The 20,527-nt window shown below is 35.4% G+C and overlaps 1 protein-coding gene across 5 annotated transcripts in view; it reads right to left on the bottom strand.

Moving 5' to 3' along the window:
• The window catches only part of LOC127850681 (uncharacterized), a 242,204-nt gene that overhangs the window by 70,562 nt on the left and 151,115 nt on the right, over window positions 1-20,527 (bottom strand). Inside the window, exon 1 of one of the 5 annotated variants that reach the window (XM_052383939.1) lies at window positions 6,788-7,259. The exons of the other annotated variants lie outside the window; for them this stretch is intronic. Coding sequence (XP_052239899.1) covers window positions 6,788-7,116 — 329 coding nt within the window. The 5' untranslated portion in view covers window positions 7,117-7,259. Of the gene's footprint in view, window positions 1-6,787; window positions 7,260-20,527 lie in introns of those variants that run through there. 5 annotated transcript variants of the gene reach the window in all.

Below are 20,527 nucleotides of genomic sequence, written 5' to 3'. Positions count from 1 at the left end.
CTAGAGTGTTAACAAGATTTTACTATAGCCATATAAGGAACAAGATGTGTTTGTGAAACACAATGTCCCCCTATATGACGTTTGACCTTGAAGGATGACCTTGACTCTTCACCACTCAATATTTGCAGCTCCATGAGATACACATGCATGTCAAATTTAAAATTGCTAGCTTCAATATTGCAGAAGTTACATTACATGAGCAATTTTGACCCATATATTTGACCTAGAAGGATGACCTTGACCTTGACCTTTCAAAATGTGCAGCTCCATGAGATACACATGCATACCAAATATCAAGTTGCTATCTTCAATATTGCAAAAGTATTCATAAAATAAGCGATTTGGGCCACATATATTTGACCTCTGACCTTGAAGGATGACCTTGACCGTATACCACTCAAAATTTGCAGCTCCATGAGATACACGTGCATGCCAAATATCAAGTTGCTATCTTCAATATTGCAAAAGTATTCATAAAATGAGCGATTTTGGCCACATATATTCGACCTCTGAACTTGAAGGATGACCTTGACCTTGACCTTTCACCACTCAAAATGTGCAGCTCTATGAGATACACATGCATGCCAAATATCAAGTTGCTATATTCAATATAGCAAACGTTATTGCAAAATGTTAAAGTTGGCGCAAACCAACCAACCAACAGACCAACCAACAGACAGGGCAAAAACAATATGTCCCCCCCCTACTATAGTGGGGGACATAAAAATGCCCCGCACCTTTGTGGCCATGTTTTTCAAGTAAACATAAGCATTTTCAAACTCAACCGTCATATCCAGAAAACACATGTTTTGGCCAAATTTCCTGAAGATTGGACCAAAACTGTGACTTTTAGATTGTTCACATGTTTTCACTATATACATATACAGAAAATGCCCCGCCCCCTGGTGGCCATGTTTTTTCATCGATCTGGACCATTTTCAAACTCGTCAGAGATATCGATGAAACCAATGTTTCAACCAAGTTTAATGGTGATTGGGCAAAAATTGTGACTTCTTGAGTGTTAAAAAGGTTTCTCTAAAGCCATATAAGGAATACTGCCCCGCCCACTGGCGGCCATGTTTTTGAACTCAACTAACATATGATTTAGACAAACATTTTGACAAAGTTACATGAAGATTTGGCATCAAATGTGAATTATACAGTGTTCACAAGGTTTTTTATTTTTTTTGACCTAGTGACCTAGTTTTTGACCCAGTTTCGAACTCAGTCAAGGTATCAATGGGACAAGTGTTCTGACCAAGTTTCATGAAGATCGGAATAGGCCTCTAGAATGTTCACAAGGCAAAATGTTGACGACGCACGACACACAACGGACAAAAAGCAATCCCAAAAGCTCATTATGAGCATGTTGTGCTGAGGTGAGCTAAAAAGAAACATGACAGCCAGAAAGTGAAGGACAAAACGTCGTGCGAATAAAAAGCACTGTTTCCGTGGCTTTGTACTTCAACATATGACGAATGCAAACCACTCCATAAAATGTGAGCTTTGCAAAAATGCTTGGTAAGTTCCTATCATAATAGCCCACACTTGCCTTTCTTGTGTGTATGACAAATGTAAGCCTCATGTTATATTGAAATTAATGACAAACATATAACATATGAACAAAGAGGGTCATCATGGCCCTTAAGGGCTCATCTGAGTTCCTGAACATGCATTGTGGAATACTTCAATTGTTGGTCTATTATTTGCCTCCACTTGACCCAAATTCAAACATTTAAATTGTATTGTCAACAAAAACACTATGATCAAGTTTCATTAAGGATGAGTCATAAATGTTGCCACTAGAGTGGTAAGAATTTAGTGAAAGATTTGACCTGGTGACATTGTTTCTAGACCATGTGATCTACTTTCAGACTTGGCCTAGATATTGTGAACATACACATTCTGTGTTTTGTCCAGATTGAGTCATGAAATCTGGTCTCTGTAGTGGCACAAATGATTTGTTATTGTTCATCTGCTAATCTAATTTCTACACGCACATGACACAAACATTTGAACTCAGCCTTGACACATAATCAGGATGCAGGATAACATGGCTTTATGGGGTTCACATATTGATGTTAATGGATGTAAACACACCGCTAAGTCGTGCTTTTTTCCATATAACTTTTAAAAACCATCTTTCAGAAGAATTTCAACTAATGCATAAAAGACAAGTTTCATGTGGTTAATGGCAATGTGAAAAACATCGGAATTACTTTATTTAATAAGCCTGCGTTCTTAGCCAACGATTTGATTTGTAATGGATTCATATACATGGTTGTGCTGCATGCAACGTGAAGTTCTGGCACTGATTTCAGGCGTATTCAATGATGGAGTTTTGTATGCACATGAACCAGATTCATACTTGGCCTTACTATTGTCTGGCACTGATTTCAAGCGTATTCAATGATGGAGTTTTGTATGCACATGAACCAGATTCATACTTGGCCTTACTATTGTCTGGCACTGATTTCAAGCGTATTCAATGATGGAGTTTTGTATGCACATGAACCAGATTCATACTTGGCCTTAATATTGTCTAGATAAACGTTCCGACCAAGTTTCATCGATAATACATTACACATGTTGCATCAAGAATGGTAACAAAACGATGCAAATCGGACACCTAACACTGCATGCTGCACACCAACTACACCGGACGCCTGACAAAGGGTGATTACAATAGCACTTCCTGGTCTGGTGATTAAAACTGCCACTGGTGGTCATTTTTTATAAAACAAAACACAATCATCTTTTTATTCAGAACACATATCATGATATCACACTCTTTCAATGTGTTGAGCAAGTTTCATTAAAAGTGGGTCACACATGTGACTTCTTTAGTGTAAAACTGATTTTACTATGGCAACATAAGCAAAACTGCCCGCACCAAAATAAGATATAAATAATATCTTATTTTGCGAAGAAATCACTTAAATCAATTTTAAGCAAGTGTCAATATTATTGAGGAAACATATACTACTTTTACAGTATTCATAGTATTTTCTTTTTTTATTACCTAGTGACCTAGTTTTGAACTTGGACAAATGTTAATACTTCTAAAGTTTTCAAATCGGCTGAGATATCATTGGAACAAATCTCTCACGAGGATTATACAATCAGTGTGGACTCTAGAGTTTTATCAGAGTTTTTTTCAGTTTGACCTTGTGAGTTAGTTTTTCACCCTACCCAAGTTTGATATAGTCTGAGATATGATTGGGACAAATATTACTAAATGTACTGAAAACAATGTGAAATAAATGTTAACTACAAGTTGAAATATGTTAACAAACCTATTCTTCAATTTCACGTAATGGTCTAGTTTTACATCCAACAGGACCAGTTTCGAACTTCACTGATCCACTAATATCATTGGAATAAATGTTATTACCAAGTTTCATGAAGATTTGACAATACATGTGAGTATTGTGATTCGTACATTAACAAATGATTTGTTTTTACCAATAATATGCATAGTGTAAGTTTGTATTAATTTGTATAAAATATATGCATAATGTTATGTCCCCTGACATGGATTTCAATACAAAAGTATGTTTGCTGTGATAGACCACGAACATGTTTAAGTGATTACATGTATATCTTGTATTGATCTGGCAAATGGTTGTCTGACTGAATATCTGATACAGTATTACTCTTCTTGAGCTTTCAGGACGTATGAAATATGTCTAAGATTTTAATTGGATTAATGTTGTTACTAAGTTTCAATTGACAATTAATGTGGCCTCTCGAGTGTTCTTTTAAATTGTGTCTTACAAACTATTTGTTTGAACCATACATGACCCAGTTTTAAATATATTAGGTTTATACTTTGGACACATGTTCTGACAAAGAGTTTCATAACAAAATGGGCAATAAATGTGTCTTCTAGAGTGTTCACAAGATTGTTCTTTTATGTAACCTAGTTTTTACCTCACATGACCAGACTTAACACGTGGCCAAGATATCATTATGACAAAATGTTCTGAACGAGTTTTATGAAGATTTGCCAACAAATGCCATCCTTGGGTGTTCAAAAGGCAAATGTTGATGATGAACAAGGGGCGACAAAACATGGACAAAATTTGATCACAAAAGTTCACCATGAGAATGTTGTGCTCAGGTGATCTTTTAATGTGATGTGTAGTGTGTTTGCAAGGTATCACCATCGGCATGTCCGAAGCATGTCCCTCTTTCCAGCTATATCATTAGAAAACAAGGGCTGTTTGTAAAACATGCATGCCCCTCATATGGGCTGTCAGTTGAAGTGGCAGCCATTGTGTGAATACATTTTGTGTCACTGTGACCTTGACATTTGACCTAGTGACCTGAAATATCAAAAGGGGTCATCTGCCAGTCATGATCAATGTACCTATGAAGTTTCGTGATCCTAGGCCTAAGCATTGTTGAGTTATCATCCGGAAACCATTTTACTATTTCGAGTCACTGTGACCTTGACCTTTGACCTTGTGACCTGAAAACCATTAGGGGTCATCTGCCAGTCATGATCAATGTACCTATGAAGTTTCTAGATCCTAGGCCTAATCGTTCTTGAGTTATCATCCGGAAACCATCTGGTGGACGGACCGACAGACAGACCGACGGACGGACCAACATGTGCAAAACAATAATCCCCCTCTTCTTCGAAGGGGGGCAAAAAAATATTCTGAAAAATCTTAATGAAGATCGGTCAAACCAGACATTCCCAAAAGTACTTAAAGGTCACAGGACATTGGGTCCTGTTGACTTAAAAAAAATGTACGACCAGACTGGGATTCATAAGACCTATACATCACGTCATCAACTCAAATTTATTGACATAATGATTATTGGGACAGGGAGCTGTCACCATAGGATGACATATGCCCCCTATAAACACTTTGATAGAAGTTTTCTAAACATAAACGCATATTTCGAAACCTCAACACGGGCCCTAAGTTCAAGGTCAAGGTCACAGGGGTCAAAATGTTGTGGCATATGGAAAAGCCTTGTCCATAATTATACACATGCATACCAAATATGAAGGTTACATCTGAAGCGACATAGAAGTAATGAGCATTTTTCGAAACCTAAACGCATAGTGTGACAGACAGAAAGACGGACAGTGCAACACTATATGCCCTCCTCCGGGGGCATAAAAATGAAATGAAAAATAAACACAGCACTGAACAATTAACACTAACAAATCACAACACAATCACAGTATTCTTAAGAAAAATATTTAAACCAAAATGAAGTTAAAGACAATGCAAGTGTTCAATTGAAAATTCAGTAATTGTATACTGGCATGCACATTTCTGTGAACACCAATGTTTTCACTGATGCTGATAGTTAAGTTCACAATGACTGAAGGATGTAAATAAATTATTTCTACATAAAAACCTTTATATGGGAAAGGACTCAATGAAGTACCTCAAACAATTTAACACATGTTGCTAGTAATTACATAATTTACAGACTAAGTTTTTAAAGCAATTCAAGGTATTTACAATATTTCAATAACATGCATTTCCCGGTCTGGAAATTATATGAAAACTCAGAATTAAACTACAAATATAAACAAACCAACCACAAAGATATAAAAATCAATGAAAAAGCACTATTAAGCGTAAATTAATATCAACATCAACTGTATTAAATACCCGAATACAACGATCTGAGTTGCAGAACATGTTTTGGTTTAACAGTAAAACCTATTGACACATTTACTTGCATAGGAGAAAGTGTTTGGTGCGCATGTGCAGTAACATTTCATGACTGTTAACAAAAAAACGAGGTAATTTGTACTGCTCATATTTCATTCAAACTCGCTTTTAGTTTTTTATGTTTTAATTCTATGAAATAAAGAAACTTTTGCTCTTTAATTAATTACTGGACATTTGGACCGACAACAAAGCATTTTCATTCGGACCTGTTTTCAAAACGTTGGTCAGGTACGACGGTTTGGCACATTTAAGAATGTATGCGAACAATGCTTTTGTTGTATAGAGTTGAAAAACAGGGTTTTTTTCAATTTGACTATGTGACCTACATTTTTTTATCTCACATAGCCCAGTTTCAAATTTGACAGAAATATTATTGAGGCAATTTATGTTCTTACCAAGTCCCATGAATATTGGGCAATACATGTGGTGCCTCTATAGTTTTCATTAGCTAATTGTTGGACAGACAACGAACAATCAACATAAAGAGATCAGGCTGAGAAAAGCTCACCGTGAGCAGGTTAAGCTCAAGTGAGTTAAGAAATGCAGGCTCAAACATTCAGCCATTAAATGTGACGTATATCCTTCATACATGTAAATTGGGTAAAGGAATACATGCATCAGACATTACACAGGCAGGTTGATTAAAGGTTTTTCTGAAACAAAGCTCGCATTCAGCCGCATGGGAGTCATTACATTATTTATGAGAAATTTACTGTTTATTAACTGTTGATTGTCACAGCTTTAGGTCCATCATGATTATTGCATTTACCATTTTGACTTAAAACAATAAAGAAAGAGTTTATAATTTAGTCATTTCATAGAAGGACTTTTTACACTATGTTTTTTGCTGAAATATGGCCAATATCTTGTAATCCATATACTTGAACCATTGAAGAGTTATTTATTAACAAACACAAATTAACAAATTAAACCTGAACAACAAATTGTACACATGCACTGATTTGGAAATACTTATATAACTAATATTACAATAATCCAAACAAATTAAAATGGATGGTGGTAATTGAATTATACAAAGCAATAATTTATACTGATAAAAAATAAGCAATAATTTAAGCTACCTGTCAACACATTTAGAGCAGCACAGATGGTTGTGGTCCGCGCAGTACATTGTTAATTTTTCACTCTTGTGTATGATGCACATTAAAAGAGAAGTCTCCATCTTCTTAGAAAGTGGCCACTTCCTTATTTTATCCTTTCCATAAGGAGATTTTTTATAAAACCACAAACCATGCTGCCTGTGGGAGTTTATACATGTTCTGCAGAAGTATTTAAGACATTTTTTACAGTAAAAATCTGCATCTATTTCTACAGACCGCTCTTTTTTGCAGATTGTACAATAATAATATTTAACCACATCAGAATTTTTAGAAATTCTAGATGTCGCCATTTTGATAAATCACTTTCAACAAACAAGATTTTACAATCTGAAATAACTTGAAATAGTTATGTCCAAGCATATGTTTACAATACACACACTGTTATTAAACATAGACAAGTGATATGAAATTTCTAACTGAACAGCAACCAAGTTAACCGTCAAATGGCGCTTGTATGATAGAGGTTAACAGTGTAACTATGTATACTGTCACATGACTATTGGGTAATGTGTGTTTTGATTACTTGAGTTTAAACTGTTCCATAGAAGCTGTATAGATAAAACCTTAAAACCAAATTATTTAACACACCACATTTTTAATTGCTCTAATAAATGACATGTTATGAACATGGAATTATAATGATAATATTAAGCAGGTTCTTACATAAACCAATTTTATTACAATATCAGATCCTTTACCTCATACAGTATTAACAAGAGGGCCATGATGGCCCTGAATCGCTCCACTGTTTTTTATGTGAAAAAAGCGTGCAATGCGCATGGGTTGAAATGTACTCAAGCATGTGACTGTCTCTTTCTATCCCTCGTCCCACTGGGTTCTTAAAGTTGGAAGGGTGAGCATTTTTATGTATGGAAAATGTTACTACGGTGTTAACTAACAGACTAACAAGCAAATTCGTTGAATTGATATCCCCCGCCCATATTCTTCTTGACACAAAAGGGTTATATTTGACACTGAAAAAAGCCTTTTTTCAAGATACAAAGGGCCATAACTCTGTAATGAACAGATGGTGTACAATGTCATTTGGCGTGCATCATCTTCTTATCCATATATATATACTCATACCAAGTTTCAATGAAATCCGCCAAAAGAATTCCAAGATATGGCTCCGGACACAAAAGTGCCTATAGTAAGACGAACGGACAGCGCCAAAACAATATCCCTCCGCCTCTGGCCGGGGATAAAAAGCCTGAGAATTGTCGCACAGGTCCTTTGCTTATCGCATAGGTACATTTATCTCTCCAAAAGATATTGTCGTTTTTTCTATTTCACATATTTTTAGATGCTAAAGATCAAATCTACGCATGTTCTACAAGATGAATGAAACCGAACGTAGCGTAAAACTTAGTTGCTATGTTTGAATAATCTCTAAACAGAAGTCTGGTGATTGCGCGGACCTTATAGAGAACATTTGAAGAAATTCATAAAGTAGATTTAATTTGCTTTCTCTAACAAACTTTCGGTAGACTAAATATTTATACATTTATCCTTAAAAAGTCCCTTGTTTGCGAAATTGCGATGAAAAAAGGGGTCAACTGTAAAAAAATGTTCAATCCCTTGATTCTTTTAAAATTAAGTGTGGCCATTCTTTGTTGTGCTGGATATGCTTTTTGTTAAAACAGAAGAGATGATTCGTCCTGAAGCAAATCTTTTACGAAGGTTAGTCAGATATATTTCAAACTGGAATTGCTGGAGCAAACTGGAAAAAAATGGATGGATAATACTGAGAAGACAGGCATGTGTATTGTAGCTTACACATCTGAATTTACAGAAACATAATCAAGGAGTTTCCTGAAAGGAATTCAATTTACTGGAAGAGTATCTTTGATTATGTTTAGTGCGTCACTGAATTACAAATGGAATGTCCTATAATGAGATGACCATCAGCAATGGCCTCTGTAAAGAGGTAGTATTTTTTAACATTTCATTTACTGATCAATGATAATGTACAGTAGTACAGCATGGTTTTAGAATAATTAACAAACTCTGTTGCTTGTATTCACTTGTCGCACTTCTAGATAATTTTATAACAATCAACATCATGTTTTTACCATGTTTATATTTATACTTGTGTGCAAAATATTTAAAAAAACAACAGATTTTCCCTCATAAATTCATTTAAAATGAGAATTTTTTTTCTGTGATAAATTAACATAGTCCATGAATGCTTCTATTAATTTGAAACAATAGGCATTTGCAATTATCATAAAGTATGCTTCTTCACATATATAATTATATTATATTTTTTGTTCTACACTTCAACACCGTTATTTCGAACACCGATAATCCAAAGTCACCATTATTTCGAAGTATTATTCGGGTCCCGATTTTGGTTCTTCTTTGTTTTATGTAAAATTTCATTGTTAATCCGAACTTCATTAAACCGAAGAAATCGTGATTTCGAAGTGATTCAGTCGGTCCCAACACTATAATTGGCACCTTATTATCAATCTTTAATCCGAAGTCAAAACTGCAAAATACTGAGCGTATTTTCACTCCTTGTCGTGGCGCGTCAAAAGCCGATAATTACACCTTTGTCGTCTGTGCCAAAGCTGGTGTTCAGAGAGACATCGCGTATTAGTTAAAAAAGTTAATTCATTTCCGAAAATGTATTCATACGTTTGTATGTCTGATAATTTATGCTATTCGTTATATATTATATGTTCTGTAATTATACAAAAATAAAAACAAGAAAAAGAATATTTTTATTCCTCCGTTTGTTACAAGTGAAAATCTATTGCTATATGACTAGTTTACGCTTTTAAGTAAGCGTGTAACCGAACCATGCAACTTCCACTTTTACAAAATCAAAGAAGTCTTCTGTCAAATGTTTATTTCGAATTATCGTTAATCCGAAGTTTTTTTAACGGTCCCGACGACTTCGAAATAACGGTGTTGAAGTGTATATTTAAAAAAATGCATGGATTGGTAAAAAACGCTGGGCTGTGATTAAAGCTTGTCAGAATTTTATATTTTTGTAGAGGTCAAAGTGACATTGACCTATTACCTAGTGATCCAAAATGGTTGTGGCGTTTAGAACTCATCAAAGTGCATCTACATATGAAGTTTCAAAGTTGAAGGTGGAAGCACTTTAATTTTAATGCCAAATGTTAAGGTTTTAGCACAAAGTATCCGGGGTACTCTTAAGTACACTTCAATGTACCCAGGGTACAGAATTTTACTCCTGCCTAAAATTTGATGTCATCAAACGCACTTCCGAATACGAAACAAAATCCTCTTTGAACAAAACCTAACTCAATATGCTTTTTTGAGTACGAGTTTCGATAATATCATCGCGGAGGCCATTTCACAGAATGTAAACTGAAACATTATTAATTTGAAAATAGAGCCAACAACAGCAGATTTAGCTTAAGTATTCCTGGGTATGTTTAAGTATATTTTCTGTACCCAGGGAATATTGTAGCATACAAAAAAGTACCCAGGGAACTTTTAAGTACTAGTCCGAAATTATATATATATGTTATATGTTATGGCAAATTCAATTAAAAAGACATATTACTTCTACTTTTTCGGCGAACACAATTAAAGATAAAACAATGAAATAACAATCAATTTGAATTGCTTCCCTGTACAGATTGAAATTATAAATGTCTTATACCAATGTAAATAGTTTCAATAACGGAACTTTCTTACATTTGCCAAATAAGCCCACTGCAAATGAGAAACTGAAAGGTGCATATACAAGTTTTACCGTTCACCCGTGTGTAACTGAGTATTGTGGTCGTTTTGAGGTGTTCAGTCACGTCTGTATACATCTATTTTGTAAATTCATATGTATATTCAATATATTCAATATTTGCTCATCTCTACTACAAAAATGGTATCGTCATTAATGTAAACTTAACACATAATTCCTAACTGTTGATTTTACGATACGGATATGATAACTTCTTATAATATTTACATTTTCCGTCCGTCCGTCCGCTCCGTCCGTCCGTTCGTCTGTCTGTCCGATCTCTGATGATCGTGATGTGGAGTCAATGTACCTCGCCAGAACTTGCATTGTGTCGTGTGAATCTGCCCACTCGTCGTTCTATGTCGCAAAATTGTATTCTTCTGTTGCTCGAACTCGCCAAGAAGCGGCGATAATTTTAAACCGTTCAATATTGTTGACGCCTATCGTACACATAGAGAGGGCACGTCTCATGACAATCGTGCACTCTCGAATACACATCTTCTGCATGTCTTCATGTTCCCTGGAATTTAGCTTTCTGTTGGCATTCTAGGGCATAACTCGACTTTGGTGTGCATTTTTGGGGGGGGGGGGGGGGGGGGGCTGGTAATCGCGAACAACATTATGCTTATAAACTCGTGCAGAATTGTCGACACTCGATCATTCTCAAAGTCAATTATTATATCTGCGATTGATATAATAACATAAGGAATATATAAATATAAATATTGGCTGAGCTCGTCTAAATGTTCGTGTCAATGTTGAAGAGAACTCGAGCAAATGTCGTCCTTTAACGTTTTCTTTAAGGCAAGTGAAAACTCGCCAAAAGTCGTACAGAACATGAAGCTAACATTCGTAACTGTCTAACATGGTTTTACGGAATGGTTATGGCCAGTTGGTTTGGTTAGGTTTGCCCGTTTGGGACTGTTTTGAAATGTCAGTGGAATTGTCAGATATATTTAATGTGGTAAGTCTGGAATGGTCAAAGCAATTTGATGACTATGATGATGATGATGGTGATGATGATGATGATGATGATGATTTGATATCCCCCATCCATTTGTGTTCAAATATTGATTTAAATACACTGGGTCATATGCAGTCGGCGTTCTTATTGATCTACTTTAGTCAACAGTCGAAGACAAACTCCGTAGGGTAAGGCTACTTAAGAAATGCTTGGCATTTTTAAACTGTATGTCAATAAATCAATAGTGATATTTGCGAAAGTTCTTAACGTTTTAGTAGTTTATTAAAACCTAAAATGTATTGCACTTGTATTGCCACTTGTTGAAGAAATACGATATTCGGTGACTCTTTACTGGGATGTTCTATATTGTACTTATCGGTACTGGCAATTTGTTTTATTTGATCTATTTAAATTAAAACAAATATATCAAGGGAGGATTTTGTTTGAATTTGTTTGACAAGTACTCGTCGTAAGCAATACATATCTTAGGAACTTTAGCGTGTCATTCATTCATTAATTTTTTTTTATATAAAATACAGCTTCACGTTAAGTATTTTATTCAAAACTAAATGCATTAAGCATTAAATGCCAAAATAAAAGCTGCGCCATGAGCGCATGATACGCCCGTCGTTCGCCAATGAAGTAGTAAGGTAATAAATAACCCTTTGAATCATTTTTTGACTTCAGTTTATTTGTATTTGAATACATGGTTTATTTTATAAGTACATGAGCATGGAAATCACGAAATTTTGACGAACAAAGTCCCATAACTCTGGAACGACAATTCAGAATTCCGTCAAAAACGAAAGGGGATCAGGATTTATCAATATTAAGATTGTGTTGAAATTTGAAAAAAATCCATCGAAGGATATTTGAGCTACAGTAGGACATTCAATGAAATCACGAAATTTTGACGAACAAAGTCCCATAACTCTGGAACGACAATTCAGAATTCCGTCAAAAACGAAAGGGGATCAGGGTTTATCAATATTAAGATTGTGTTAAAATTTGAAGAAAATCTGTCAAAGGATATTTGACGTAGCGTACGACATTAACAGACGGACGGACGGACGGACGGACGGACGGACAGACGGACGCGGGGTATACCATAATACGTCCCGTCATAGACGGGCGTATAAAAACAACAGACACTTGAATTGTATAACCTTATTTTGAAACATGATTCGAGCGAGTGGTTCTTAATATTCATTAGTTATGACATATATTTACAACTAATTAAATATCTATGCATTTTATATCGGCACAAAAATGAAACGATATTGTTTTCAATATAAAACAAATCTTACAAAAAGACAACTATGCACATGTTTTGTCTTATGTTATTATGCAGGCGTTATGCAGATCAAACATTAAATTAATCCATAAGCACACAGTCGAAAACAATGAAGGTGTTGAGTATTTAAAGCCACACACCTGAAATAAAATACAATTGTAGTACCAGAGCTGACAAAGACCAATCTAACTGAACTGAGCTAACATGTCGACAGATTGTATCTCACAGTCTCTACAGTATATTTTATTTTATGCAGTTTTGACAAAATGATATATGCATGATATTATTTCCAAAGAAATGGATCTTGATGCAGAACTTCTGCTTAAACTGTAAATGTGCCAAATTCAACAATAAAGTGACAACCGTATACACATTTATAAGAAGCGCTGTTGACATATTAATTAAAATTTTATACAGTAATCTACGTTTTTGTTAAAAGTTGCATTTATATTATACTGCTGTGTCAATGAATGACAATTATACAGTAATCTGTGCTAAAATTAATTTAGCAGTATAATATAAATGCAACTATTTACAAAAACGTAGATTATACAATTCTATTACATAATTCTTACAGAAAAAGTATACTTTTACCCACAATGAATCAATTCTATCACTCAGCAAACGTCACATTCGTTGAGTTCAACTTGGCGTCTTGTGAAGGATAAAGCCTTGTTCAAAACGAAAGTTGAATGAATTGTCAAAAGGAAAATCGAACAAATCATAACAACATTCGATTCGAACATGTAAAATTTCCTCTTTTAGCAAAACTCCAATCCACAATCTTACAGAATAGATCCTGCACAATCAACGCAGGATTTCCGTTACAGTATCTTTCCATGCCCTACCAAGATCTTAATATAGATTATAGGTTTAAACTAACTAAAATGATGATGCGCTCGTAGATTTCTTGTCTACGTTCGGTTTTCCGAAATATCGGTACATACGCCGCCATATTTACGCTAAATTACTGAGTTAAGCGAGCCTTTGAGCACACGAAACTTTACGTGCAAAATTACCGTAAACGTAACATTACGAAGTTTATAGAAACGCTACAAACTGAACGTTTTGCACTTACGAATGATTTTTGAATGTACGTAGTTTTAAGAAACGGTTCCCTGAACTTTACTTCATTCTTGAGGCATTAGTGAGTGTAGCAGGATTGTTAATGTAGTGAAGAAATTGTTAATTGTACAAAGAAGATATTTGCCTGAGGAAACATAAAGTTACGAGTTTTTTTGGTTCAGGTTCATGAGGTGCCAAAAGGCAGTAGGAATAATAACTTTGTAGAGGTTGTTTGTTAAACAACCTCTAATGTTTATGAGACCAAAATTTGAATTATAATTCATCAAGATGTTGCGATCATGGCAAAACTACTTGTATATGGCGTGAGGTTTAAAGAGATATCATGACGAAACAATTAGCTTGACCTAACTCTCCTTTACTTTTTCCATCTGACGTTCCAATAGACCATAACTCCTTCTGAAGAGTTTGTTTTCTTTTTGAAAACAGGACTTCCGGTTTCAAAAAGGAGAAATTGCTCATTCTTAGCAATTTCTCCTTTATTCACAATGATTTTAATCCCACCCAGCCACTTTATAAATAGTTCTTAACAATATTATTTCTCGTCTGCAATCTCTTTCATTTTGGGTCAGTCCAAAATGTGTCGTTTGGTAAAGGGTTAACATTTATGGATAGTTCATATGTTGGTCTACCTTTCACGCTCGACATGTATGCATTTATCTCTTATAATTAAAAAGTTATTCCAAGTGTATTTCAATAAACTAATAAAATAATGGGAGCCTTAAACTGACAAATTTGGCCCCAGGGGAATAATTTGAACAAACTTGGTAGAGAACTATAAGATGTCACTACATACCAAATTTGGTAGCCCTAGGCCCTACGGTTATGGAACATATGCATATGTTCAGTTTTTTTACCCCCGGGGAATAATAATTGTTTAAATGCCTTAGCGGCCACACTGAACACTACAAAACAGGCTAGATTGCACTTTACCAGTATGCAGTTGTTTACCACTATCGACAGATCGGGGGTTTTGGGGGCGGTGGTAGCCCGCGATACTAAGGAAATATATACAGTACAGCCAAAGCGGAACAAACATATTTCGTGATCCGCGGCGGCAAGGTGAAACGAGTCAATGCCGCGTCAGTCGTTGAAGCCGCGTCAGTATGCGGCGGCAAGTCGCATTTCTCTGCGAAACTTCACATCTGTCCGCCGAGGCATGCCGTGATCCGCGACATGATGCCGAGTCGATGCGCATCATGAAATAAAAAATCTTTAAAAAGTTATTAGTTACATGTAGTTAACAAATTTTGAAAGAACAATTAAAATAACAATTAAAATCATAATAAATTTATTGAGCGCGGATTGTTTTAGCATGTACATGTAAGCATAGTTAATGTGTCTGGCCAATTAAGTTTGTTTCCCGCCCGTAGTGTATGTATTTCACACATAAACAAGGTCACGTAATTATGTTTTCGCACATACAAGTGGTCAAGGCTCCTGCATATGGTGGATTTATAAATTAATTGCATGTTGAATTTGCTATTATATTTAAGCTGAGAAAATTAGCAGCTTGAAGCCACATCAATAATCAAGATGGTGACGACGTATTTGTTGTTTTGTTAATTATCAGCTTATAATAACTATTGTTTGAATATGGGTATATAAACACGTTTTATTTTGTTCATATTATATAGTTAATATCGCTACTGATTACCCGATAATCCCGTATATTCCAGTTTTGAAGCAAATGCTGGTAAATATTTACGATACACAAACATTCTCAATATTTCCTTTAGTATCAAATACATTTTGGCATTCTTTTACTATTTATAGAGATGATGAAATAACGTCTAATTGGGGCGTTTTTTCCCCCACTGAACACGTGATTTATGCCTGACGTGATGTTCATGAATTTATACAACACAAAATACACCCAAACTTTCCAAACGACCTTCTACATGTCTGCATAATTTTCGCGCGCTTTTTATGAAACAAAGGATATTTTAGCACTGTTTATTTGATGCTAGAACTGCATCCGCGTGTTTACTTTATTCTAGCCTTTACCGCAAACCATACGTAGTTCACTATCACGACTTTCGCTTTACGACATCTACCGCAAACCATACGTATTCCAACATGTCGCACAACAACAAAAGCTATCATAAAAAAATTGACAAAACTGTTTTAACTTAAAAATAAATTGATATTCTTTTCAAACAAGTACAACTTAAAAGTCAGTCTTCTTCAAATGCCGGCAGTGAAACGCCAGATACGTCCGGTCAAGAGAGTGTTAAAAGACTGTTTAGTTTGCTCAACCTGCTTTGCATGCCACAGAGAAACAGTCTTCGGGAAGCTACACTGAAGTCCCTGATCAGACTCTGTCTGCACACTGAGAGACTTAGTGAAGAGGAGGTCACAAGAATAATTGATAAGTTCGCTGAAAAGCCCAGAAATGTTGAACTTTGAACATGAACATAACATGTTAATGAATAAAAGAGTTTGAATTATGTTTTTCTCCCTCTGTATGGTGAATTATAGTGTTAAAACTTGATTTTGTACTGTTACTAGCTAAGCATAGAAATTTCCCCCTTTTCCCCATTTACGCGCGAATTTTCCCCCTCTCAGGGGACCCGACCCCCTTTCCCCAAAACCGAAAAAAAACACTGTAGTTAGTGTGAAGACTTCAAAATGGCCTGAAAGGCCCAAATGCGCTAACCTGAGATACAAAGGAACTGACACATTCTGTGCAGCCCAATATATCATTAGAACAAAATAATGTTCTGACAAAGTTTCAGAAGAGTGAACTATAAATGTAATTTTAAAAAAGCTAACAAGCTTTTACTATAGACATATAAGGATAAATTGCCGACCCGCTGTGGTCATGTTTTTCAGCAGACCGGAACCATTTTCGAAATCATCCAAGATATCATTAACATAAACGGTCTCACCAAGTTTTATGAAGAATGGACCTTACATGTGACTTTAAGAGTGTTTACAAGTTTAAAAAAAAACAATTATAAGGAAAAATGCTCCGCCCCCTGGCGGCCATGTCTTTCAACCAACTGGAACCATTTCAAACTCAACCAAGATATCATTTCAACAAACATTCTGACTTAGTTTTATGAATATCTGAAAATGAATTAGGCCTCTAGTTTGTCAACAAGGTTTTACTAAAGTCATAAAATGGAAAACTACCCCACCCCCTGGCGGCCATGTTTTGCAGGCCAACGGAACCATTTTCAAACTTGTTCAATATATGATCATTTGAAAAAAAACTTCTGTTTAAGTGTAGTGATGATCGGACAATAGATGTCACGTCTAGAGTGTTAACAAGGTTTTAATAAAGCCATATAAGGTAAAATGCCAGCCCCATGGCGGCCATATTTTTTAACCAACCAGAACCATTTTCAAACTCGTCCAAGATATCATTAGGCCAAAACAAAATAATGTTGAGGTTTTGTGTTTTACGAGCGCACCTTTATCCTCGTCCGGTGAGGCTCGCGCTGTCGTTCGCCATTTCAGCCATTTGCAAAAGTAATGAGAATTCGGCTGAAGAAAAATCTGATTTGCCAAAATGCTAAAATCTCGTAAAATTTCAATGAAAACATCCGCCATTTCAATACATACTGGTTAACAATATTTTCTCTTTTTATCAATGATAGTGTTCGCAATTTCATCAATTAACGAAAACCAGTCTGCACCAGAGCATTGGACATCGCTTGACCTTACTAGTATTGAAGTGCACGTGGTAGCTGGCCAATCAGCATTGAGTTTGCTCACAAATAATATTGGGTCATTCATGCGCAGACACTGTATACTCCGAATGCACAGTTGATACTGTCGTCCGCAAACAATATAGCGGCCGATGGCAAACGTCGTATAAAAAGATAAACAAATGAAAAGAAGCGTAACAATAAACAAATTATTTTTAAGCTGATCACTGTACACCTTTCTCCTGACTATCAATCCATCGATTAAAGGATGATAATTAAATAATTAGTTCTATCTCGATGATGTTACACCTTTCTGCCGATTAAGGTTTGAAATTAAAAGGTGATAATTAAGTTGTTTTTACCCACAAAATGTGCCAGTGTAAAGCAATTTATCAACCCAATTCGATATTTGCAAGGTTTCTGGTTTTCATTTTCTGCTGTCAAAAACAATATGCACATTCTATTTTATGTGCAAAACGCGTACAATTTTTCGGAATGTCGTTTTCGGATACATTATGTTTTTCGTCCATTATAATTTATTTTCGAAGTTCTTTATAGAAGAAATAGAATGACGAATACACATGCAATGATACCACGGTGTTGGTTATAATATTCTGAATTGTATTCACCTGAAAATACAATTGGAAAGACTATATAAAAGCACAATTAGTAGTGGCTTTTGATGGGGTGGAGGGGCACTGTCCTTAATTCCAATACCCTCAGCCTTATTCTCAGGATTTCAAATTTGGGACCATCGACACCACTATTAAATGTACATCTTTAAAATAACTTATGTTTGTACTTTGACATGAGTACCATACTAATTATTTCTATATTGAAAACTGTATGTTATATTATGATATTTAATATGCCTTTGTTGTCATTAAAAAGAAATATAAGCAAGTTGATAGTATATATATAATTATTGCAAAACCAATTTTTGCGCACCGAAAGACGGAAACAAGTTGGCTCAAAGAAATTTTGGGCCAGCCCTAGTTCACTCACTCCGACTCATCGGGGAGGTGCTTTACATATTAAATGCATACAGCTTCTGCGACACAATTTAGAAATCATCTTCTTCGTCAATTGTATTTAATGTTTTACATAAAAAGTGCGACCATGCTCCTGAGTGCAGGGCTTTTAAAGCCTTCAGTTTAGGTATGACTATCAAAAAGGTGTTAGCCTTAGTAATTAAGCTAATTTGTTTTTCAAAGTATTTTCGGGTTATTATCCATCAACATTTACAGTATTTTTCTCTATATAAAAAGTTTTCTGAAGTTTCTTTTTGATATGGATTATGAAAAAGTCAATGCAAGGCTACAGCCAAGTTGAAGCCATGTATTGGCCATTCATCCTTATCAGCAGTTAAACGGTTTGTGTGCTAGATTGCCTATGTATGTATTGGAAAAAGCCGTTCAACAAAATAAAATAAAATAAAAAAATAAAATGTTTTCCTACCAACCTACCCTAATATTTTTTGGCCCGTAACCTGAACCACAACATTATTTTGTTTTGGCCTTAGGACAAATCTTGTAACCAAATTTAATGGAGATAAAGCAATAAATGAGGCCTCTAGTGTGTTAACAATGCAAATGTTTAGGCCGCACGACACACAACACACTACCTCACCATTAAACAATAATCGTGTTGCTATGTTAAACAGATTTTTAAAAACGTCAAATATTACCGATTTTTGCAATTTGGGATTTCAATAAAGAAACAATTTGCAATCAAGTAATTGAGCATACAAGATATTTTTTAGTTGCGATGTAAATGAATGCCAGAATTTGTATCTGGATATCCTTATGTAATATCTGTATACTGTCATGATAACCATATTAATCAGTAATATTATAATATTTTAGCAAAGATCTTTAATAAATAGTAAGTCATCCTAACTGTATATGTATATCACTTTGATGAATTATTACCCATCAAATTACTAAAATCATTAGGAAAGTGACATTACCACTATGCTACATGAAGGCTTGCCTGCACTGGGGGTTCAAAACCCAGGACAAAAAGAAGCTAAGAAAACATAACCGGATTCGAGAGCGTTTATATAAGCCTTAGGCTTTCGGTGCAATCGAGCTAAAATAAATAGGTTTAAACTAACTAAAACATAACCACTATACGCCATGTAGACTTGCCTGCCCTGAGGGTTCAATACCCAGGACAACGAGGAGCAAATACTAAACATACGGAATCCTGATAGTGCCATATATAATCTTGCACTTCTTTCATCAAGGGCGAAACTAGACAAACGAAGCGATACTTGATATTTTTCTTGACAGTCGCGGCGACCCACAATATTTTTCTTGACAGTCGCGGCGACGCATGATATATTTAACATGATATATCGACCTTGTGTAGGTGATGATGATGTGGTCGATCTGGTTCTGGGTCCTGCCGTCTGGTGATGTTCATGTAAGTTTGTGGATCTCCTTGTGCGCGAACAGGGTCCCTCCTATGACAAGGTCGTTCTGTTGGCAGAAGTTGATTAGTCTCTCCCCGTTGTCGGTGATCACACCCACTCCATGGTTTCCCTTGGTTCTCTCTTTGTCTTTGTTGTCGCAGCAAACCTTAGCATTGAAGTCGCCTAGCAACATCAGCACGTTGTGTTGGGGGATGTCCTCTAAAACACTTTGAAGGGTGTGGAATAATGCATCCTTGTCCTCTTCTTCTGCGTCATCTTCTTCATATATAGAAACTTAAGAGCATTGATTTTAGAGGTTTTGTAAGTATGATTTAAATTACAGTAATTAAACAATTGCAATATCAAAGCTACTATTTCACACAAATCTGACATGAACATTGCACATTAAGTTATACAAATAAAATGTTGATAAGTTTCCAATTCTTGGAATGGGTTAAATAAACCATTGGCTAATTTGCTTAAATATTATATGAACATGATTTAGATTAAAAGAAACATAATAAAACAAGAAACCGTCCGAGAACGGTGATCAATGCTTCCCAAAGTGTT

This window comes from Dreissena polymorpha, chromosome 11 (genome assembly GCF_020536995.1).
Source record: "Dreissena polymorpha isolate Duluth1 chromosome 11, UMN_Dpol_1.0, whole genome shotgun sequence".
Classification (NCBI taxonomy): Eukaryota; Metazoa; Mollusca; class Bivalvia; order Myida; family Dreissenidae; genus Dreissena; species Dreissena polymorpha.
The sequence above is the reverse complement of the archived record's forward strand: the minus strand, read 5'-3'. Positions and strand labels throughout refer to the sequence as shown.